General features: G+C 34.7%; 1 protein-coding gene across 7 annotated transcripts in view; it reads left to right on the top strand.

Moving 5' to 3' along the window:
- Stag2 (stromal antigen 2) overlaps nucleotides 1-24,812 on the top strand; it is a 132,150-nt gene that overhangs the window by 64,706 nt on the left and 42,632 nt on the right. For all 7 annotated transcript variants that reach the window (XM_028776684.1, XM_028774712.1, XM_028777976.1 and 4 more), the window contains exons 5-13: nucleotides 9,538-9,634; nucleotides 12,782-12,858; nucleotides 14,905-15,109; nucleotides 16,563-16,714; nucleotides 18,258-18,331; nucleotides 19,727-19,850; nucleotides 20,612-20,710; nucleotides 20,799-20,878; nucleotides 24,439-24,546. In XM_028776684.1, coding sequence (XP_028632517.1) covers nucleotides 9,538-9,634; nucleotides 12,782-12,858; nucleotides 14,905-15,109; nucleotides 16,563-16,714; nucleotides 18,258-18,331; nucleotides 19,727-19,850; nucleotides 20,612-20,710; nucleotides 20,799-20,878; nucleotides 24,439-24,546 — 1,016 coding nt within the window. The remainder of the gene's footprint in view (nucleotides 1-9,537; nucleotides 9,635-12,781; nucleotides 12,859-14,904; nucleotides 15,110-16,562; nucleotides 16,715-18,257; nucleotides 18,332-19,726; nucleotides 19,851-20,611; nucleotides 20,711-20,798; nucleotides 20,879-24,438; nucleotides 24,547-24,812) is intronic.

Below are 24,812 nucleotides of genomic sequence, written 5' to 3'. Positions count from 1 at the left end.
CCTGATTTTTCCTTTCTCTAAAGCAGTTATTTTTTGTTATGCATTCTTCCCAAGCTCCAATGTATGTGTTGGTTTATGTCTTTGTCATCTGTGTGTACGTGTACATGCATGCATGTGCCCCATGGCGTGTGTATAGAGAGGTTAGGGAATAGCTTGGTGAAGTCATTTTCCTTATTTCATCTTTATGAGGGCTTGGGAGAGCAAACCGCCAAGCAAAATAGCAGTTTTTGGTCAGATGTGCTTGCAAGGTGCATCTCTACCCACAGAAGCATCTTGCTGGCCCTCTTTTAATTTTATTCGTTATTATTGTTTCTAAGTATGAGATGTTTGTGTGACTGTCACTGTGTGCATACCATGATCTACATGTGGAGATCAGAGAGCTTTCAGTAGTAGGCTGTTGGTTCTCTCTATACTGTGGGCTCCAGAGGTTGGACTCAGGTTGTTAGATTTGCATGAACTATTTTGCTGGCTTTCTAATTGTGTTTTAAAAAAAAATATAAAGCCATGAATGTATTTATAATACCTTTCATTGGTGGTTGCTGGGAACCCAACCCATAGCCATTTCTATTCTATGCAAGTGTTCTAACCACTGTTCATCTCTAGGCCTTGATGTCTTGTGTATTTGTGTGTATGTGTCTTCTTGGTGCTTGTATAATATAACTCAAGATCTTGTATAAGTCTTCTACCATTCGACCATGCCCAGTGCTGTGTCTTGAGTCAGTTTCTATTGCTTTTTTGTAAATTTTAATAACATAAGGCAAGAAGTTAATTGGTTGAAAAATTGATATTTTGCTTGGCTATGAAAATTCATGTTCCCTGGCATTTATATAGCTGCTGTTTACAAATGAAGTCTTAGAGGCTGGAGAGATGTTCAGTGGTTAAGGACACTTATTATTCTTGCAGAATGTCTTAATCAATGTTCTATTGCTGTGAAGAGACATGGGGACCACAGCAACTCTTATAAAGGAAAGCATTTAATTGGGGCTTGCTTACAGTTTCAGAGGTTTAGTCCATCGTTCTTATGTCAGAGAGCATGACAACACACAGATATGTTGCCTGGGAGCTTTGCATGTGGATTCAAAGGCAGCAGGAAGAGATACTAAACCTTGTGTATATTACACTACAAAGCCCACCAGTGATACACTACCTACTACAAGGATAAACCTAATAGTACTATTCTCTATGACCGAAGCATTCAAATCCATGAGCCTATGAGAGCCATTCTTATTCAAAACGCCACAAAGAGGACCTGGGTTCAATTCTCAGCACCTACATGTTGGTTTACAAATGCCTATAGCTCCAATGTCAGGGTATCTGAAGTTCTTTTCTGACTTGTTATACATCATTTGCATACATACCCTCAGGTATATACACATAAAATAAAACTAAAATAAATAATTAAGAGTTTGGTTGATGTCTTAAGTTACATTTCTACTGCTGTGACAAAGAACCATCACAAATTAATTTAAAAAAGAAATTAATACAGGGCTCATGGTACCAGAAGACAGTAGAGACCATCATCATCATGGCCTGGAGAATGGTAGCAGGCAAGCAAGCAGGCAGACATGGCATTGGAGTGGTAGCTAAGCTCTAACTGAAAATTTAGAGCTCACTTCCCATGCATACCTCCTTTGACAAGGCTACACCTCATAATACTTTTCTAAGCAGTTCTACTAAATGAGGACCAAGCACTCAAATAAGGACCCTATGTGCCAACTTTCATTAGAACCAACATAAATGGAACTTTTGGTTGAGTGACATAATGCTATTATCTACTTACGGGAAGTGAGTCTCAGTAAATACTCAAGGACTATATAGTGTCTTTTTGTTGTTGTTTTTGAGATGGGGGCTCTGTTTTACTCAAGATGCTATGGAAATTTTAGACTCAAGCAATGCTTCTACCTGAGCCTCCTTAAAAGCTAGGAATATAGAAATATACCATTCTACCTGGAGTATAGTGTGAATTGAATGTTATAGGGAATTAACTTCATATAAAAGGGTAGTTATCAGAGGAGTAATTATCTAGACTTTATTTTATCAATTTAAATGCATAATTTGCTTATATAATACTGTCAGTATCTGACTTTGTAAATAAGATGTAAAATATCAAACGTGACCAGTAGTTTCATATGCAAAATAAAAATGTGTAGACATTTGTACCTTTAGCAATTTTCATAAAGTTAGGAACGTATCAGATCAGTTCATCATTCTAATTCATCTTCTACACTTTAATATAGTTACATTTAATGCTTGTGTACTACAATATGAGTACACATTTTACTTTTTGATGTATATTAAGATGAGTTGTCTGTCATCTAGGCATATATTCTGTTTTATTTAGTTTCTCTGTAGTTTTAAAGTACTCACCTCTGTTAAGATTTTCTTTTACATTAGTGTTATCAAATGGGACATGTTATTTTCAGCTGTATTGTATTCCATTTCATTATTTTCTTGTTGTTTTGTTATTCTATATACTTTGTTTTAATCAGCTAAAAATATTAATGTCTGTGCACGAGTGTAAACACACACACACACACACACGGGGTGGGGGGGCAGTCTGAGAGACTTACTGTTTTCTTTTTGGTCAGTGCTGGAAGTCAGTCCCTGGACTTGGTGTGTGCCAAAGCAAGTGCTTCACCACTGACTGAGCTACAAGTCCAGCTTTTTTGTTAGGATTTTAGTTCAATTGTATTGCTACAGAATAATACTAGATAGCATATAAACAACCGAAAAGGATTTCTCTGTTAAGGAGACTCGAAAGTCTGGGATCAGGGTGCTGGTAGATTTCAATGTCTGTAGGGCCTTCTTTGTAGTTTATACATAGAGCCAGCCTGCTTGCATGTGTTATTTCTTGGTGGAAGGTACAAGACAGCTCCCTGGGTTCTATTTTATAAGAACATGAATCCTATTTGTGAGGACTTTATATACTCTAATTGTCTTCTAATACCTTGTGAAATTTTCCTAATACTATCATACTGATTGGTGCTCAGGTCTCAACAGCACATGCAGTGTTGAAATGATACAAATTGCTAGAAATTTTAGCTTACAGTTACAGCAGAGTAGGTGCTGCTTCTATTTTCCTCTAAATCTTTTGGGCTTTTGTTGACTATTTTAGGTTATCAAATGTTTTTAGACTAGCCTAACTCTGTGTTTGGCCTCTGAGAAGAAAAAGATAAGAAAAAGTAAAAATAAAACCCTGACCAGAACTCTGTTTCTAACTGCTCCAAGACATTTCTCGTTATCTCCCTAGGGCTTGCCCTGAAGCTCTTGTTCACCTCTGGGTCATTATATGTATTTCCTCTTGTGTTCCTTTCCTAAGGCCAAATTTGATCAAGGAAATCTGCTTTTTAGAAACGAGTTTGTCCTTACCCAGAAGTTCCAACCCAGATTTCCTTATGACACACTTTCTATTTTTCAGCTGCAGTATGTGCTCTGTTCTCAGGCCTTTATGTTTCTCTAGATGCTTGGAATAATTTCTTTATTCCAAATCAAATAGGACTGGCTGAATAAAAAAATATTACTGTTTAAAAATCTTATTTTAAATTATATGTATTCATGTGTTTTTGTGTAGGTACGTGCACTTTAGTACCCTTTGGAACTGGAGTAACAGGTAGCTGTAATCTGTCTGATGTAAATGTTAGGAACTAAACTCAGACATTTCTGTAAGAGCAGTTTGTATTCTTAACCTTTGTTCCATCTCCTCAGACCCCGAATGTCCCTATTTTGAAAAGCATACTCAGGCACTGACTTCTCCTTTTCAATCAAACTTTAACTCTTAACATTTCATTAGCACATTACAATATCACATTATTGTAATGTGTATGTATCTGATTCTAATTTCTCCCCATTCATTTATTTGATACAGAAAATGTGGCTTGGCTGGCATTGAATTAGTGACTATCTTTCTTTAGCCACCTGAGTGCTGATATTATATATAGACTTATGCCTCCATACATAATTCTGAATACATTCTTAGTGTTATTTGATTAGAAAATTTAGCTATTTGTGATGGCACACACTTATAATCTTAGCCCCTGAGGAACTATGTCTGAGAGATCTTTTGTTCTAAACCAAGTTGGGCTGCACAATGAATTCCAACTCAGCCTGGGGTACATAGTAAAGGAAGTATTTTTAAACCACTTTTAGTGTAATAGCCTGCATTTTTTAAAATTGTGAACGACTTATGTTCCTATTCTAAGTTGTACTTCATTTTTAAGAATTAGTTTTTTATTGCTTTGTGGTGATCTCTTTTTAAATTTTATTCCACATTTTTTTTTAAAATTTATATTGTTTAGTGAACCCTTATTCTTGCTAATAATGTGCTACTCACCCATAGAAATGCTTTTAGAATTCAGGAAGTATATATAGGAACGATGTTCCTCTATTGTTTTGTTAGTACTTATTAACACAATTGTCCTAAATCTTTGCTCATGAATGGTCTGTGGTAACTCAGTCTGAAGACAGCCAGAACTTTTTCCATAAATAACCTTTTCATGTGACTTGGGCTTTTTACAGTATATTGTCTGAGTTTGGAGCCTTAAGTTAGAATCCTATCTCCTAGCAATCCAAGAAAACAGTTCGGTGATGTGGATTCCTGTGACCTAATTTTGGATATAATCTTACAACTCTGTTGTTAGGAAATGAGGCACAGACACCCCCCCGCCCCCAGACACACATATGCTTTATATTCCAAAACAGTTTCTTGGGAACCATGCTTCTAAATGATCATAGTTGTATAATGTATTCTTTCTTTCATTAATCATTCTGAGAAAATGTGCCAATTGTGTTGGTTAACATATATAAGTTAAATATATGCCCATTACTGCAGTAAATACCTGAGATGATTAACATAAAAGGAGGGGAAAGTTAATTTGAACTGATTTCAAAGTTTTAGTCTGTGCTTACTTGCTTTCCGGCCTCTTCTTGTCCTCTTCTTGGGGCTAGGCTCATGTGTTATGCAATGTTGGGGAGAACACGTGATAAACCTGTTTATCTCATAGCAATCAGAAGACAGGGGAAGGTACTGGTGTTACATAATTTCCTTTGAGGATGTGCCTCTAACTGCCTGAGGCTCCCATTAGGTCCCCAAATGTTAAAGTTTCTACCACCCTACATTGGGGACTAAGTCCAGGTTGAGGACTAAGCCTTTAACATTTGATACATGGTCCTTTGCATGGGGCATGAACATTCCTGATCCAAATTATAGAAGTAAGAAGAACATTTAAGGATTAATTTCAGTAGTTTTTAGATGTATACAGAATTGTAAAGCTTTCATTACAATTTAGTGTTAGAGCATTTTCAATCTCCCAGAAAGAAAGCTCATGTCCCAGAAAGAAAGCCATAGTAATAACTATTGTTTCCCAGATCTAGGTTACCACTAATCTACTTTGTATATCTTCACTTGTTCTGGACAGTTTGTATAAATGAAATGCTAGAGCCTAAGGTTCCTTATGAGGAATTTCTGATATTTAGTGTAAGTCTATAAAGGTTTATTCATGTTGTGGCATGTATTGTGACTATTGCTTTTGGTTGACCTGAACATTCACTACTTTGTTTTACATTCTTACATTCATATACATTTGATTTGTCATAACTTTGAAGTACTGTGCAAGTGTTTGCTTAGACATATGTTTTCATTTCTCTTGAGTAATATATACCTGAGTGTCAAATTGCAGGGTCATATGCTAACTCTATATTTAACTTTTTGAGGAGTTGCCAAAATATTTTTCCAAAGGGACTACCATTTCATATTCCTGGTAGCAGTGTTTTAGTGTTTCATCTTTTCATAGTTTTGCCAATGGTTGTTACTGTAGTTTTAAAAAATTATAGTCATTTTAGTATTCAAGAAGTGGTATTTTTCCATTTTCTTTTAAAGTTTTTTCTCTGTATTAAACATCTTTTCATGTCCTTATTGTCCATTTTTTATTGCCTTTACATAACTGTATGTTTAGTTCTCTGTCTCCATCCCTTCTTCCTTCCATCCATCCATCTATCTATCTTTGTGTGTGTTGCCTGCATGTAAGTGCAGTATATGCATACCTAGTGCCTTCTAAATTTAGAAAAGGACATTGGATTCCCTGGAGTTACAGTTGGAGTTACTTACCCTGTGGGTGCTAGAAACCAAACCCAGATCCTCTCTGGAAGAGTAGTTTAACCTCTCTTCAGGCTTTATCCTGTTTTTTTCAAAAAATTACTTAGTAGTGAAAGTTTTTTTTTTTTTTTTTACATATTTTGTGTACAAATACCTTGTCATATATGTGATTTTAAAACACTTTCTCTTTCTGTGCATTATCTTTCGCTTTCTTGATGAAGTCTTTGAGATATAAGAATTTTTTACTTTGAATAAGTCATGTTCAATTTTCTTGTGTTTCTACCTCTATAGTGGTCTATTGATTGTTTTCTTCTAGAAATGTTGTAGTTTTTGCTTCTTTTTAAAGGTATCTGATCTATTTGAGTTAAATAGTGTAAATATGACAAAACAGTGTCCAACTTCATTTACCCAGTTTTTCCGCGTCATCTTTTGACCCATCTCCCAAATTGAATTGTCTCAGAATCTTTGTTGAAAATTTTATGACTGTGAATATTGGGAGTGTATTTCTGGGGAATCTATATTTCTACTGTTGTCGTTGTGGTAGGTGTGAAATAATGAAGCATCAGTCTACTAGATTTTTTCTTTTTTTATGCATCTGTGTGTGTACAAACACTTGCTTATTTGTCCAGGTCTGCATGTATGACTTAAGTAGATGTGCGCCTACGTGTATGCAGACCTAGAGGACAGCCATAGGTGTGTCACCGTTGGCAATGCTGTCTACTTCTTTTGAGGTAGGGTCTCTAATTGGCATGGTGCACATCAACTAGGCTAGAGCTGCCAGAGATCCTGTCTCTGCCTACTCATCACAGGAGTGCAAGTGTACACTACAAGGCCAGACGGTTTTTACATTCATTCTGGGCTTTAAGTTAGGTCCTCAAGCTTGGGAGGCAGACATCTTACCCACTCAGCTATTTCCCTAGGTTAGATATTTTCTTTTCTAAATCCTGATTTGGATATTTAGTTTCCTTTATAGCTATGAATTTCAGTATTAGTTTTAATATTTGCAAATACATCAGCTGGAATTTTAATAAGTGTTAAACTGGGATAAGTTGAGTAGTATTGAGCACCTGATATTACCTGTCCAGATATGTGAATTGTCTTTCTTATTTTGGATTTATGCATTTAGCATTTAATTTGCGCTTTTTACAAACATGGTGTTATTAGGGTCCACCACTGAAAAAGCTTTTCCTTTATATTTCTTCATTGATTCTGTCTTTTACCTCATATGTAAGTATATATATGTGTGAATAACTTTTTATTTTATTTAAATTGAGTGGAATTCAGTGTGGCATTCTATTCAAGTGTGTTCTATTCAAATCTTGTTTCTCCCATAGTCATTCTTATCAAACACTGTTGATCCTGCTTGCACATTTAAAATTTCCAGATTTTTAATATTGGTCAAAGTACAAGCAAGAAACAGTTGTTATACTGTCAGTATCATATACCAACACCTCCCCTCCCTCCCCATTTCTTCAGCAGTGACGGTTCAGTTCATCAACACTCTGGTCTATGGGTTGATTCAATTTCATAAAGGCAGGTGAACAATGTTATAAGTACTTTACTTGCTGGAGACAAAAGGAATACAACACTTGGTCTTTGCCTAAGTATGCACACCACACTATTTACATTTGCTTTCCAGGCAGCTCTATTTAAAATGTTTTCAATTAAGTAAAAACGGTGGCATCCAACAATATACTTACCTTTGCCCAATGCAGCATGCCAACATGCTATAACATGCACATTGCCTCTCCAGACTGCCCTTGGCAACATTTAAGCTGTTTTTATCCTTCTTGAGTGGTAGTCTTGCCTTCTGACATCACTGACCAGTTCAAGTTCCTTTAACTTCAGGTGAAAAGAGACAGTGCTCAGCATTTGTCTTTGTGGAGGAAAGTAGTCGTCTTTACGGAAACTTAGGGTTCAGAAGTGACAATTCAGAAGCTCCATATCTATCAGTTAATAAAACAGACTTGACTTAATCATCCTCCAAGTAAAGGAAGCATCTCCACCTCTCCAATGCCAGGAGTGAGGGCACCCAGTGGACACAGCAGAACATCTTTCCAAGTAGTGCCTACTAACTTTTCTCAACCTTCTTTCCCTGTCCCTTTCCCACCTCCACTTTCTTGCGAAATTCAACCAGCATATTTGTAGCATTAATCCCCTCAAAATTACACTTACCTACCAAGAAAGCACTGTTTAAGGGTTCAGGATCAAAGACCTGCTTTGTCCAAAGCTGTTATCCACACACCATCCATAGGCAGAAGCTACCTAAAGCCTCATTTCATGTCTTTGGCCACACCACCCTGAACACTCCCAGATATTTACTTTCTTTTTTTTTTTTTTTTTTTTTTTTTTTTTTTTTTTTTTTTTTTTTTTTTTTTTTTTTTATTATATATGAATACACTGTAGCTGTCTTCAGACACACCAGAAGAGGGCATCAGATCTCATTACAGATGGTTGTGAGCCACCATGTGGTTGCTGGGATTTGAACTCAGGACCTCTGGAAGTGCAGTCAGTGCTCTTAACCACTGAGCCATCTCTCCAGCCCCGATATTTACTTTCTATACAGAAAATTTAAGGATGATGTATTTCCTAGATTATTATTAATGTCACAGAGAAACAAATACACTTTATAAAATTAAATTTTTAGATATTTGGGGGAAGGGCAGTTCAAGACTAGGCTTCTTTGTAATCCTTGGCTATCCTGGAAATCATTCTGTAGACCAGGTTAGCTTCAAACTCACTGAGATCTGCCTGTCTTTGTCTATCAGGTTCTGTGACTAAAGCTGCCACTGCCTGGCAAATTTTTAGATTTTTAAAAATGTGTGTGTTTGTGTTCGCACATGTGTATTCACACAAGTATGTACCTGTCTTGAAAAAACATAAAATACTGGTGTGACACTTGTGAAAAGGAATCTTTTTTATGGAAAATTTGAAGGTAATATACTTTCTAGGATATTATTAATTTCTCCAAGACATATTTATAGACTATAGAATAGAATGCTGTAACATAATTTGTGGTTTCAATAATTTTTAATTGTTTAAAAGTTTGTGTATGTATGGCTGTGTTTGCACATGTGTGTATGTCATGTCTTTCCTGTGGCAGTGGTTTTATAACTTGAGGGGACTTGTTCTCTCCTTAATATTATTTGATTCTTAGGAATTGAACTCAGGTCTTCAAACTGGGCACCAAGGACCATTACCTGTTGAATTATCTCATTGTCCCAGTTTTCTTTTAAAATAATGAATGGAGGGTAGATGATTGTTTTGTGTTACCAAGACAGTTATTTATTGAATTTGTTCCTTTAAAATTAAGATCAAACTTTTCCATTTAAAAATATGAATATCTGTATTCTTGTGGTACTATATACTATCAAATTTTATGACTTCGTTAGAATTATTTCTTAAACAATCATTAAAAATGAATGATTTTTTTTCTTCTGTTCTAGTCGGTGGTGGACGATTGGATCGAATCATACAAGCATGACCGAGATATAGCACTTCTTGACCTTATCAATTTTTTTATTCAGTGTTCGGGCTGCAAAGGTAAAATATATTTATTTTAGAATCATAAGCTCTCAAATAGCCACTTCTTCAAGAAATGTTATTCCTTCTCATGAAAAATAATGTCAAGGTGGTGAATTATTTACATTATATCTGTGCAAAATGTATAAGGAGAAAAGCAAAGAACAAAGCGAGAGAGAGAGTCTGTTGACAAAGGTATATTCACTGTGAAATTTATCTAAAAACTTAGCAATTTATAATGTTTATGATATTTTATTAAATTTCCTAATTTTGCATCTGATTTAGGATAAAGAAATGGAATGAAAGGGGGAGAAGGTAAATAATGAAGAGATAGTTTCAGATGTTATCATATTAAATAATAGCAGTTAGGGGTTAAAACTCATAAAAATCAGTCTGTAGTGAAATTGCCCTTCATTGTAGGTTTCAAATTGTTTGATGTTTTTACTTAGCTTAAAAATATTTTGAAATAGGAGTAGGGAAAGAACACAATATAGGTTTTTTGTTTGTTTTTTGTTTTGTTTAGTTTTACTTAGGACAAAACTCTTCAGGTCAGACTTTTAGCAATGCAACAGAATTATGTAAATTGGTATCTCATACATACAGTCTCATTTGGATCAGTGAATGAGTCAGTCAAGATCATGGACAGCTGCTTTCTCCTTTGTCTCTGACACATTATCACAGGGATCTAGGTAGAAACATTTTTGTACTTTAAGGACTATTAGATTTTTAATGAGAATATCACCAGCATTGTGAGGATTCAAAGTCTGGAGGGAGAGACAGGCTTAAAATATAATTAAAAGTTAAGATATCTTTTAAAAAATTAGTCATTTAAATGTGGGGACAATGTAAGAATGAGTTACTTTAAGTTTTACAAGATCTCTTTAAAAATACAGTAATTTTATTTGAGAAACAAGTAATAACTGACATTTTATTTTTGATTGATTAAAACATTCCATGTAGTCTACATATTAAATCTTAGTTGTTCTGGTTAAAATAAAGTTAACTCTCAAGCCTATGATCTTCATATATTGTCATTGACTTGGTTAGTTTTAAGAAAAAAAGTCTCAGTGCTGTTGAGATTGGCATCACACCTTGCTCAAATGTTCTTCTTATCTCTTATTCCTGATTACGTGGACTACAGGTTTATACAGGAACAGTCTTGAGAAATGTAAAATCATGTCTTAACAGAGTGGAGAGAGCTGCCTAGTTTCCTTGACTTAGCTAAAGTAAAAATAGCTATCATTTAGGATTTTACCTGCTTTAGTCTAGTTTGTAAAGTTTGTCATTAAGTCAAAGTGTTCTTCCTTTATTAGATTTATCCTTTGTCTACTGTTGCTTTGTTTTATGATGAATAAGGACTTGCTTATGAACATTTGTATACTTGTTGGAAACCAGATTTCTAAAACTTCGATGCATTGAAAACTTTCTCATTTCCATTTGAGTATTGATGTATTTGTTTTATAAGTACTCAATTTCTATATTATCAGAATTTATTCTTTAACAGATAAAAATAAGTTTCTTTCTGTGTAGTCGTTTAGTTTACCTGTTATTGTAGCCTTAGGGCCTACATTTGTTTCTCCTTTTACTGAAATATGATCACCTCTGCAGTTCTTTCAGTTAAGGGATCATTGGCTGTACTGAGAGGGACTCCAGGCTGCTCTGTTGTTATTATTGTGGCCGGCCCAGTTATTGCTTATTTTCTCTTTCCTGGTCACCTGTCATTGTTTTGTTTACTAGTTTTTAGCACTTTCAGTTCTGTATTACACATCTTCTGACTGTAGGCTGTGGCCCAGTGTTCTGATGGTGACTTCATGACTGCTCTGGATTCAGGGCCCGGAGTTACTGGTGTCTATGTTTCCTGCACTTTGATACTTTTCTGTGGGTATGATGAGAAGTCAGTCAGAATTACTTTAATACTATGTCCATTTAGCAGAATGATAGTAGTAGCTTCTCTGCTAAGGAAGGTCTATGACCTGTGTAGTAGTCATCAGTTCTTTGTCCGATAATAGTGACAATTACTGCTTTTATTTTCTGGATGGTAGGATTGATGAGTATTTTCTCCCATCGGTAGCACACCTAGTACCTAGTAGCACTCTGAAAACTAGCCAATAGAGACAGTCCACAATGGTATAAACTATTAGAAGGAAATAATGGAGAAAAAAGTGAGTTATATGGCTCTTGAAGGGGAGGGCAAGATAATGCAGGGAATACATGGAGGAACATACATACACACACACACACACACACGCACACACACAGCATGGGAGAGTGATGGATGGGGGAGGTTGACATGCTCTCACCCATGTACATAAAAAGAGTTAAAATGGAGATACAACGGCTCAACAATGCACCTACTGAACAACACGGGCTATACAGGCGAAGAAAGACCAATGTCAGGAATGGGTTAGTTCTTTTGTCGTTGGTTAGTAGGTCTTCTCATCCACAGGCTTATAGGCATCAATGCTCCTGGTTACCCTCTAGAACTTGACTGTGGGACCCTTTTGCTGAAGATGGCTTTACAAATTTTTAATATCCTCTAGCTTACTGGATCTATAACTTACTATTGACACTTATCTATAGTCTAATTAGAGGATGTCAGTATTTAGTTGTTTTGTGCCTAGTATTGTCCACTAAAGGACCATGGTAAATTAAACAGTGCCTGATCTTCACGTTGATCCTCAAATTTTCAAATGTTACCCTTTATTGTTTATTGTAAAGAGGTAAAGCCTATGCAGTTAGTTATTCTTTTATAGATGACAGATATCATATCTGGTTATTTAAAACATTTTTAAAAGTATTTATACTAAATAGTTGTAAATTTTTTTCTTGTTCTTATATTCCAAACAATGATACACTATATAACAACCATAACTTTAATACTGTATTAGATAGTAGAAATAATCTAAAAGATAGGATGCTGTGCATAGATTATATCCAGATATGACACAATTTTAAATCAGTACCACAAAATTGTATCTATTCCCCATGAATACAGAGAGACAGTTGCATCCTAGCATATCATAGTATGAATAAAGTTACATTGGTAGTAAATCATGCTTAGAAAAACCAAGAAGTATGCTTTTATTGTGAATGTAGACATTGTCTGTTAGTTCTTTTCATTACCTTACATTACTTCATATATTAACTTTTGATACTTGGAAATTTCAGGAGTCGTCACAGCAGAGATGTTTAGACATATGCAGAACTCTGAGATAATTCGAAAAATGACAGAAGAATTTGACGAGGTAACATTCTAAGTATTTTAATAGTTTTATTCATGTCAATCATGGCTTAGTGCTCAGATATTTTTAATTACTCATATTGTAGATACTATTTATGGTATTAAGTGATAACTATGCAACCTCAGGTAAGTTGTCTTAGCATTAGTGTCATTACATTAATCTGTAAGTGGGGATACTAAGTTTTATTATAACCTTGTTCTGAAAGTGGTATTTCAAGATGCTGGCAATAGACAATATCTGGTGTCAAAAACTGATTAATTTATGAAAATTACATAGCATTTGAAATTTTTTTACACATTGCAAGAACTATTTTATACATTGTTAATTATTATTATTATTATTATAAATATAAAAATCTGAGAACATAATTGAAAATATAACATTCTGAAATACTGAAAAAGGAAAATTTGCTCAAATTGAGAACTAGGTAGTTTAAAGAATTATATAGATAATAACATAAAACATTCAACTGTAAGAACAAAAAAATTATGTTGAAGTTGATAACCACAATGATATCATTGAAATATTTTATTGATAGCTTTACTAATGTGAAATTTTCTTCAGGATACAAATTTGGGTTCGTTTTATTCATAGTTGTATTCTAGCTCCAGGAATTTTACACTTCTAAAACCACTTGAACTTTCAAGGAGAAACTCTTGTCTCTCTTGTTTTATTTGCTCGTTTTTTCTTACTCTATCTAATGAAAAAGCTTTCAGCTATCATTCTGAGAGACAGATGAGTTGTTAAATGGTTTTGATGCCACTAAGTGCTATTTATCAGTCCCTTAGTAGCAGGAAGGTATTTATGAGCAGTGGTAATTTTTACATTTTTATAGTCAATGTTCAAGTGAGAGCCTTGCTAAAAGAAAACAAGGGTTCGAGTTAACCTTATTGAAGTAATGATAAAATCAGAGCAAACCAGTTTGTTCACAACTATATTTCAATATAGTCAAGTTAACTCATCAGTAGCTCAGTGGCAAAAGTGAGCATTTAACTTGGTCTAGACTCTGCATTTAATTCTCCTCAGTTCGAAAAGTAAATGGAAGGAAATCTTTTTATGGAGAATACCAGGACCTTAGTCTCAAGCACAGAACTTGTATGTATATAGCATAAGTTAAAAAAATTTATGATGTTAAATGTTAAAAAGTTATCAAATGGATTTAAAATTATTTTGTGTCTTTTGCCAGAGACCCTTAATTTTTATATACTATTGATTTCTGTTTTATGTATTTATTTAATTAAATATATGTATGCATACATGCTTTGGATGGAACCCAGGGCCTTAATCTTCGCATGTGCTCTACTACTAAGCTAAGCCCTCAGCCTAAGACACATTTTTGATGGTATGTTGAGGATATACGTTTACATTCAGAATGACAAATGCCCTCAGTTTTGTACAAAGAAAAACGTGAGCGCTGGCCTTTCAAGAATATAGTAGCTACATTTCATTTTCTCTTATTTATTTAATTTTGTTTTATTATTTGGTGCTTGGGATCAAATTTAAGCCCTCACTCATGCTGACAAGTATTCTACTACTGAGCTATATATATCATCTTTGCATTTGTTAAATTATGTGATTGTTTATGGCTATTGACTATCTGGTGTCTTGAAATTAATAAAATTTTTTGAACTGTCTTTTGCCTTATATATTAATTCTGTTTAACTGGCCGAGAATACAGTTTTGTTATTTTGAATCTGAAGAAATAATTTTGCTTTGTTTTTGTTTGAAAGAAATTTAGTAGGTATATTTGTGCTTTTCAGAAGAATGTTTGACTTTGATGAGGAAAAACTTAATATTTTAACCTCAGTAATTGATATTTAATTTCATTGATTAAAGTGAAGTTCATTAAAATGCCTGCTTTGATCTTAAATAAAAGGGCAGTGTTCAAAGAGATATGCATCTATCTTTGCATGTTCTTTTGTTTTCTTTGAGAATTTATTGTCGAAAAGAAGGTAAGATATAGTATTTTCATGGTTTTGCCTAGAGTTTATTAAAAACAAATGAAGTAAGTCATGAACTTGAATTGCCGTATAAATATTTTTATTTTAGGATAGTGGGGATTACCCACTCACCATGGCTGGTCCTCAATGGAAGAAGTTCAAGTCCAGCTTCTGTGAGTTCATTGGTGTATTAGTACGGCAATGTCAGTACAGTATCATATATGATGAGTACATGATGGACACTGTCATTTCACTTCTTACTGGATTATCTGACTCCCAAGTCAGAGCATTTCGACATACAAGCACCCTGGCAGGTTGGTGTTTTGAAATATTTTCTGGACACTTCTTTCAGTTAGAGACAATGATTACCGTCAAAGGAGGAAACAAGTAGTAGTATGAATTCCTTTTTCTTTTATGTATTTTTTGAGATGGTGCAGATCTGACACGCCAGACCTTGAATTCACAAACATCTATCGGCCTCTGCATCCTAAGTGCTGCTTTTTTTGTCTTTAAATATAGTGACCACTAAACTAATAATCGCTTTCTGCAGCTCACTGTGAACTTTTGGAAATCGATTGATTCTTTTCTCAGGTTGTTAAATAGTTTACGCAAGTGCAGTAACCACAAATGAAGGTATACTTCTGTTTTGTTACATCACACAATGGCAGGTGGTTTGAAGTAAAGAAAGGACTTTATTATCAGATCTTTGGATTAATGATTAATGCATTCAAAATTTCACCCAAAAGCAGTCTGACTGTCCCAAGTTCAGTGACAAAAGTTTCTAGAGGGCTGGGTAGTGGTGGCGCATGCCTTTAATTCCAGCACTTGGGAGGCAGAGGCAGGTGGATTTCTGAGTTCGAGGCCAGCCTGGTCTACAGAGTGAGTTCCAGGACAGCCAGGGCTACACCGAGAAACCCTGTCTCGAAAAACCAAAAAAAAAAAAAAAGTTTCTAGAGGATGTTTCATGAAAAAGCCTTTTGTTAATTACCTTTTCATTGTGTGTATAGGATAAAAGTAGATACTTATGAAACTATTTAGCCCAAGTTAATTTGATATGAGGCCATTAACGTTGGGTATGGTCTCTTGTGTTTATCATCTTTGGACTCAAGAGCTTGTGCAGGAGGGTTACCATGAGTTAGAGACGAGTCTGGGCAACAGTGTGAGGCCCTGTCTCAAAGTTCTTTTAAAAATAGTGTTTGATCTTTCTCCTTTTAGCAGATGGGTAGTAAAATGGATATAAACTGTAATTTGCTTAGAAGACGAATCACAATCTCTAGAAATCATTGTAGGAAACATTTTATTGTGTATGTATGTATGTTTGTATGCTATGTGTGTGCCTGATGCTTGGGGTGGGCGGGAGAGGCTTTTGATTTCCTAGAACTGGAGTTACAGATGGCTGTTAGATGTCATAGGTGCTGGGAATTGAACTTGGGTCCTTGGGAAGAACAATCAGTACTCTTCACTGCTGAGCTATCTCTCCAGCCCATGGACCCAGTTTTCTTAATTTCTGTGAGTTTCAGTATCTTTAGGTCTTATTTTGTTGGTAGGCGTTTCTGAGGATTGAGAGCTAATCCAATTCCTGATAAGGATTTAGCTAGCTAGTTTACTCACTCTATACATTATACACTGTTATCATTCATAGCAGTTGTATGCTTTAATTCTGTCAAAGCTGATTAGCTGTTCTTCTTAATTGCTTTTAATTTGATCTTGTTAATACAATTTTGTATCTATTATACTAATTGCAACATTTTCTCCCTTAAAACCTAGCTATGAAGCTGATGACTGCTTTGGTAAATGTGGCACTAAATCTTAGCATTAATATGGATAACACACAAAGACAGTATGAGGCAGAACGGAACAAAATGATTGGAAAACGAGCCAATGAAAGGCTAGAGCTCCTGTTACAGAAGCGTAAAGAGGTAAACTTTAGTGTTAAGTGTTTAGGGCTGCTATTGTACAACCAACCTGCTTACTGTTAATTACAACTTCTAGGCTCAGATAGGTTTTAAAAGTTACTTGATTGTTTGTTTGTTTGTTTGTTTATGGTAAAGATTGAACCTAGGACCTTATGAATACCAGGTATGTGCTTTCCCACTGAGCTACAGTACTCCAGGCCCAAGGAAGAGTTAAATATTGTTTATGCACCTATCTTAAAGTTTTATTAAATATCCGTGCCAACAATATCTCATACATTTTCTGTGTAGGCTACCATTGAATATTTATTATACTTAAATAACATGATTTGGATCAGTCTGGAAAGTTGTCTAAGCATTAGTATTATTCATGTTACTGACACTCTCTCTTTACTTATTCTCTTGCTCAGCTTATCAGTGATGTGAAATGAGTTAATATGAACTCTCTTTTTAAAACGACTTAAAGCCTTTATATGTTTTTTTTTCCCAAGCCAGGGTTTGTGTTTTTAGTAGCCTAGGCTATCTTGGAACTCACTCTGTAGACCAGGCTGCCTGAGAACTCAAGAGTTCTACCTGCCTCTGCCTCCTGAGAGCTGGGTTTAAAGGTGTATGCCATCATCATGGCTTATTTAAAGGCTTATTTTTTCTTTTTTAAGTCATTGATTTCTTTATAGTAGATGACATGGCTTTCTGATAATGAAATGAAGCTTCAAATAAGGAAATTTAGTTTCAGCTTTAATCTTAAACAATAACAGATAAAATCTTTTGATGCTACATTCATAACTTAAGTTTTCTCTTCATTGTTGATGTTTTTCTATTTCATAATGAGATTTAAATTTTTAGATAATCAAAGTAATGTAAAAATTGTAATATATAAAATTTAATTCAAATAGTTGTCGTGATAACCTGCAGTTTATTTACTTGAGCCTGGGAAGTTTTTTTTTTCCCCCCTGGTGGTGGAAGTAGAAGCTAACATTTTATATTGGTTATTTCTGAATTAGTCAGATAAATTGACTCAAAGTTAAGAAAAGTAAAGACAAGCTGGCTGATGATGGCTCACACCTTCAATACCAGTACTGGAGGCAGAGCCAGGCAGATCTCTGAGTTCAAGGCCTGCCTTGTCTATACAGGGAGTTCGAAGGCAGCCAGGGTTACACAAAGAAACCCCGTCTTGGAATACAAAGAAGAAAAAGAAAGCAAAGAAAATTACTTCTTTAAGTATATTTGAATGAAAAAATTCTTGCATTTTTATGTGACTACTCATAAGTGGAAATACATAAATGTTTATTGTTCAGTGAAATTCATAAGCATTGGAAAAAATAATCAACCAGCTAAATTTTAGATATTAAGTCATATATTCAGGAAACAAGGGATGTTATTTACTTGATAGCCAACTTTTTTTTCTTTGCGGTTATTTTTATCCAATAGAATAAACTATGTAATCTCTAAATACTGGTGAAAATCTGTGTTTATTTTTACTTACAACCTTTCAATGTTCTTTTGAGTGTGCATTTTTTGCAATTCAAAAATGATGTGTTCTTTTTTATAGCTTCAGGAAAATCAAGATGAGATAGAAAATATGATGAATGCAATATTTAAAGGAGTGTTTGTACATAGATACAGGTAAGGCAAGACAGATTCTTTTAAAGTGGTTGAGACAGACAGTATACTGTAATAGAAGTTATAGTAAGATAAATTTTGGAGACTGAGCTTTGCCACTGAGTAAGTCTGAGAAATGCATTGTACTGCTCTGACCTTGATGTTTCCTATCTGGATAAAGGGTAATGCTCTGCTTGAATTGTCATAGTCCAGCCAAGGGAAAGTACTCTTCTATAGTTAGGGTATAAAATACTTAATTGCTTTTGGATGTATTGTTTTGCTGATTCCTGACCCTTCTATTTAATTTCACTGGGAAAATTTGGATAGATTAAAGTAAGATGCTTCTTTTTGTTATTTTGAATTAGCAGATGAAAAAGGTAATCTTATCACAATTTTTAACATATTTGCAAACATTAGTACCAATTTTATTCAATCTCATTTCCTCTACTTGGTACTTACTGAATCCATTAAATGCTTGTTGTATACTATTCCCATATTAATTCTTCATGTTTTGTTTTGCCAATATTCTCTTAGTTTATCCCCTTATCATATTTGTATTCATTGATTTGTATTCCAGTTTTCTAAAACATTCTTGTCTGTGTTATTCCTCTGCTTTCTATGGCTTACCACTTTACAAAAGATGAATTCAAAATGACTTAGTTATAGCCAAATAGGGTGACCCAGATTTGCATTTTCAAGAGTAGAAAGCAATAGGGTTACTTGAGCCCAGGAATTGAAGACCAGCCTGGACATCATAGTGAGACTCTGTGTTTTAAAAAGAATCATAGGCTGGCCTAAGTGTTATGGGTATAAAGTAATCATGCCTGGAAGATTATGATCTTCCTATGCTTGTTTGCCTCTTCTGAATACGGTTGTAAGCAAAGATTAGGATAAGGTCTAGAGCAGGTAGTTCTCAACTGGTCAATCAGGGCCCCTTTGAGATTGAATGACCGTCTCAATGGTGTTTCCTACGACCATCAGAAAACACAGATGCTTGTATATTATGCTTCACAACAATAGCAAAACTCCAGGTATCGCATAGCAGTGAGATTTTAATTTTATGTTCAGAATCAGCACGACATTTTTATTAAAGGGTTGTAGCATTAGGAAGTTTAAGATAACTGTTCAGAGTAAAAGGTGAAAGCAGGGTTTTGTTTATGAGACAGGTATTTTTTTTTTTTTTACCAACTAAGCAGTGAAACAATTTTGCTGTAAGTATTTTTAAGTATTTTTATTCTTCTTTGCCAGTTACAGTGCAAGCATGTTGACATTTGGAGCCATGCTTCATTTCAATTCCTTTTAGTCTTCACCAATAGTTAATGTTGATTGTTAAGGTGAAAGATACATAGCATCTCTTCAATAGGTAGGCCATATGCTCAATTGTACAGTAGCACTGATTATGTGACTTCCTCCCTTTAGGGATGCAATTGCTGAAATCAGAGCTATATGCATTGAAGAGATTGGCATTTGGATGAAGATGTATAGTGATGCCTTCCTTAATGACAGCTATTTAAAATATGTTGGTTGGACTATGCATGATAAGGTAAGATGTGCCCCATTGATTTCTCCATCTATATACATAGATAAGAGCACACAGATCTCATATATAAATTATGAGCTAGGTGTGGTGGTACAGTTTTAAATTTCAGTACTCTGGAGGCAGAGGCAGGAGGTTCTTTCTGAGTTTGAAGCCAGCCTGAGCTACAGAATTGTCAGGACTATTTAGAGATCTTGTTTAAAAGGAAAAAAGAAAAAGATAGCTACCCATGTGTATGTGTACTTTTGGCCATATCCCTTTAAAACCCTTCTTTTTCTTCTTTTCTGTATGTTCTGTCAAAACTTGGTCAGTAGCACAAATTCCCCTGGATCATTAAGCCATGGACACTGCTTTGTGTTCTACCCACAGCCCTACAGTTCAGTTTCTCTTTAATTTTTAATCTTGTCTTAATAATAATAAAAAACATGTATCTTAGTCACATTACATCTTAAAATTGGGCTTCTGAACTTTATTATGTATTTTTTCATTAACCTTGGGGAGTTCCTTGCATGTAATGGAATGTGTTACTATCTATCACCTTTCCCAGTAGTTTTCTATGGTAAATTTTTAATAAATACTATCAACTTATAGAAATAGTAATCTTGTGACTTCTTAATCTTCAACATTTGTACTGATCTATTTTTTTCATTATCAAATATTGTTTCTGAGTAAATGTTGTTTACACTTTTAGTAGAAAATATATACTTAAATTTTGAGCTTGGAAATACATGGTTTGAATATATTTATTTTCTCTTCATTTCTTCTAGCAAGGTGAAGTAAGACTCAAATGTCTTACTGCTTTACAAGGGCTTTATTATAACAAAGAGCTTAATTCCAAACTGGAACTATTTACCAGTCGATTCAAGGTTAGTTTTAATCAAGTATTTAAAATTATTTGTAATTTGAAATACTTTTCTTGTTTTCCTTTAAAAATACTTTAATTTTTTTCCTTAGGATAGAATTGTGTCTATGACCCTTGACAAAGAATATGATGTTGCAGTACAAGCAATAAAGTTACTCACTCTTGTTTTACAGTAAGTATATATTTTTGTATCCAGATATTTTGATAATACATTCATTTATGCTTGGTTCACATACATTTATGCCTACATTTTAGTAGCTTCAGTCATAACATTTTAGGCAAGAAGTTTTATCCATCCATCCATCCATCCATCCATCCATCCATCCATCCATTGACTCTGGTGCATTTTGTACTTTAGGCTCTAGCTTAAACTGCAGGTGTAAACTACTCCAGACCCAATCCTCGCTAGAAATTTAATGTTTTCATGTAAAGTTCAGAAACTCTTGAGTCTATGAAACTGTAATTTGAGAATTTATTTCTTCCAATTCTCTTGAGAGTCTTCCCTTTTTTAGCTGGTCTTGATGTTATAGAAATAAAGTTAAACTTTTCAGGGTAAAGGGAAAAGTATATATTATTATCCTTGTTCCATTGTCATAGTATGAACATTTACTGAAATATTTAATAATATTGTATTAATATGTAATGGTGGTGATAGTGGTGCTACAAATGTTTTTCACTTTTAAAAAACAATTGCAATAAAATATATAACATAGAAGTTGACGTTTTAACTGTTAAGCATAAGAATCAGTGGCAATAGGAATTTTTATAGTTAGGCAACTGTCACCTGTGTTCATCTTTTGAACTTTTTAAAATCATTGTATATTAGATTTTCTACTCATTAGATATGGAGTTTCTCTTCCTTTTCCTGCCAGATTCTCATACAAACTTGTCTTTTCTATTTGAATGAATTTGCCTGTTTTTGATACTCGTGGAAATACAACCATAACATTTGTCCTTTGATTTGCCATACACAAACATGTATCAGGAATTGCTTCTGTTTTGTTGGATACTATTTTCACTGTATGCATATAGCATATTTCCTTACATATAGTCTCCTTACATTTTCCTAGTTAAGATTAGCTAAATAAGAATGGCAAAAGGGATCTTTAAAGAAATCACTATAATTTAATCAACATTATCTTTGATGTGTATGGAGGGGCAGGGAGGGTAAGCCACCAGAATTTTAATAAAAAAAAATAGAGTATCCCAGTAGAATTTTACATCTTGTACTCTATTGTAACTTTAAAATTTTGTTGTTGCTTGAATAAACAATAAGAATATAGACTTTTTATATACATATATACACATACGTGTGTGTGTGTGTGTGTGTGTGTGTGTGTGTGTGTGTGTGTGTGTATGTATGTATGTATCGATTCTAATGTAGGATAAGAGTAGCTTTTCCTTGGTAAAAAATATAGCCAGTATGTATGCATGTACGTACGTGTGTGTGTGTGAAGTATATTGTATTGAGGGATGACTAGAACTGGTAATCTGGGTGTGGTAATACAGACCTGTAATTCTAGCAATGAGATTTTGAAGGAGACAGAGTGACATTTCTGTCTGTAAGTAGAAATAGGGCTGAAAATATAGCTCCATAGTGTACTGCTTGCTTAGCATGTTATATACTTAGTTCAATTCATATATTTGCATCGGGGCACTAATTTCCATATTCCAGTTGAAGGTACAGAAATTATAGATCAGCTCTTTAACACCAAAGAAAATAGAAATTAACTATATGAAAATATATTTAGTCTTTTGCAGAGACATCACATTTAATTGAGATTTCCCCACTTTTCAAATTATTAATTTATTTACATCCCAAATGTTACCCTCTCCCCGTCCCCTCTAGTTTAGTTCTCCCTCCATCCTCTCCTTTGCCTCTGAAAGGGTCCCTCCCCCTCTATCCCCCCACCTTGGGGCATCATGTCCGTATAGTATTAGGTACACCATTTCCCACTGAGGTCAGACAAGGCAGCTGACTGAGACAGATGCAGATACTCACAACCAAGCATTGGACAGAGGTTGGCAACCCCTATAGGAGAGTTAGGGGATTGATCGAAGTAACTGAAAGGGATGGCAACCTCTCAGGAAGACCATGGTGTCAACTAACCCTGACCCCTTGGAGCTACCAGAGACTGAGACACCAACCAAAGAGCATGCACAGGCTGGTCCGAGGTCCCCACTTTTTTAAAAAAAAAATCACTTGGGAAGTAACATAGTTTATTTGTTCAATTTTATGTAGAACTATGTCCATATGCAGTGTTGGAGGAGAATTAATTGGTCTGTATTGGTTAGGTTTTTGCCAACTTGACACAAACCATAGTCTCCTGGGAAGAAGGAACCTCAATTGAGAAGTTACATCTGTTAGACTGGCCAGTTGGCATGCCTATGTGGCCTTTTAAAAAGTTGTTTATTGATATAGCAGGAATTACTGCAACATGCACACTACTATTCCTAGGAAGGTGGTCCTGGACTGTGTAACAAAAGTATCTGAGCAAGCCAGAGAAGCCAAACCAGTAAGGGGCTTTGTGTTATGGTCCCTGCTTCTGTTTCTGTTCTAGGTTCTTGTACTTAGTTCCTGTCTTAGCTTCTCTCTATGATGGATTCAATCTATAAGATCCAGTAAATTGTTTCCTTCCCTAAGTTGGTTTTGGTCAGTATTTTTTTTTTAGTGCAATATAAGCTAGAACATGTATAAATTACTCAGTTTATCTTTGCAAAATCTGTTAAAGTTGAAAATGCTCACACTCTATATAATTTATATATTCTTTATGATAGAGTTTAAGTATTAGTAGTACGAAATGTTAAATTAACCTATTAGGAGTAGCCATCATTAGTATTTTATATGGATTCTCTCATTGACTGTAGTAGCTTCTATTACCTTTGTTTATGTGAAATGTACCACATTGTAGTTTTAGATATGTTTACAAAATCTTACCAAGATGTAATATTCATTTGCATTCTTCTTAAAGAAAAAAGTCTTAACAAAACTTCAGTACATCATGGGCCAGGAGTTTGTCCCTTGGGTAAAAGCATAAGCCTTACAACCCAACTTGAGTGTGCACAATTTACATATAAAACTACATGTGGTGGTATGCATCCACCAACCATTTCTCTGGTGAGATGGGAAACAGAGACAAGATAAATCATCTAGAAGCCTACAGGCTCGCTAGCCTTGAATATGCAGCGCAGCAGTAGAAACAAGAGAGACCTTGTCTAAATACAGAGAACTGACTCCCAATAGTTTGTCCTCTGGTGGCCACACAGTTATTGTGACACACAGGCTTTGTGTGAGTAGGGAAGGAGGGAAAGGAGAGAGGAATTGAACCATGTAATTTCTTCCTGAATTCACTCTGAGTTTTGCTTTGCCCAGTTGCCGCCTACTTTTTTCCTTTCCTCTCTCCCTGCTCATAAAGCCAGGCTGGCCTTGAACTTCATCTCTAGCTGAGGATGTTCTTGAAGGCCTGACCCTCCTGCCTGAGAGGATTTGAAGTCCTAGGCTAACAGGCAAAGGCCCAGGGTGCCTACTCTCTATTCATTCTTCATTGTGTACCTCAGCAGTTATCTTTGATCTTGATACACTGACTGCTTTTGTTGGAGCAGAGTTTTTACCAAAAGATTATACTCAAATAAATTCTATTTATTTTTAACATAAATTTGTGCAATTAAGTACATAAAATGTTGATAGACTCATGATATTGCTAAAGTCTGTTATTGCTACTTTCTTATCAGGAGTAGTGAAGAAGTCCTAACTGCAGAAGATTGTGAAAATGTCTATCATCTGGTTTATTCGGCTCACCGGCCAGTAGCAGTTGCAGCTGGAGAATTTCTCTACAAAAAGTAAATTCATATCTCTGTTATTCTTTTACTTTTATGATGATATTTAACATTTCAGATACAGCCCTTTGGATATATGACCATAAACATGATTCAGCAAATATTATATAGTGTTTTTTAAAGAGAACGTGTTTTAATCACACAAATTAAGCTAACATCTTTGTTAAAATTTTATTAAAACATTTATTTTGGGGTTTAGCAACTATTAGGATATTTACTTGGTTTGATGTAAACATTCTTGTTAATCTGTCTATTAATTATTATCTAAT

This window comes from Grammomys surdaster, unplaced genomic scaffold (assembly GCF_004785775.1).
Source record: "Grammomys surdaster isolate TR1022 unplaced genomic scaffold, NIH_TR_1.0 60, whole genome shotgun sequence".
NCBI lineage: Eukaryota > Metazoa > Chordata > Mammalia > Rodentia > Muridae > Grammomys > Grammomys surdaster.
The sequence above is the reverse complement of the archived record's forward strand: the minus strand, read 5'-3'. Positions and strand labels throughout refer to the sequence as shown.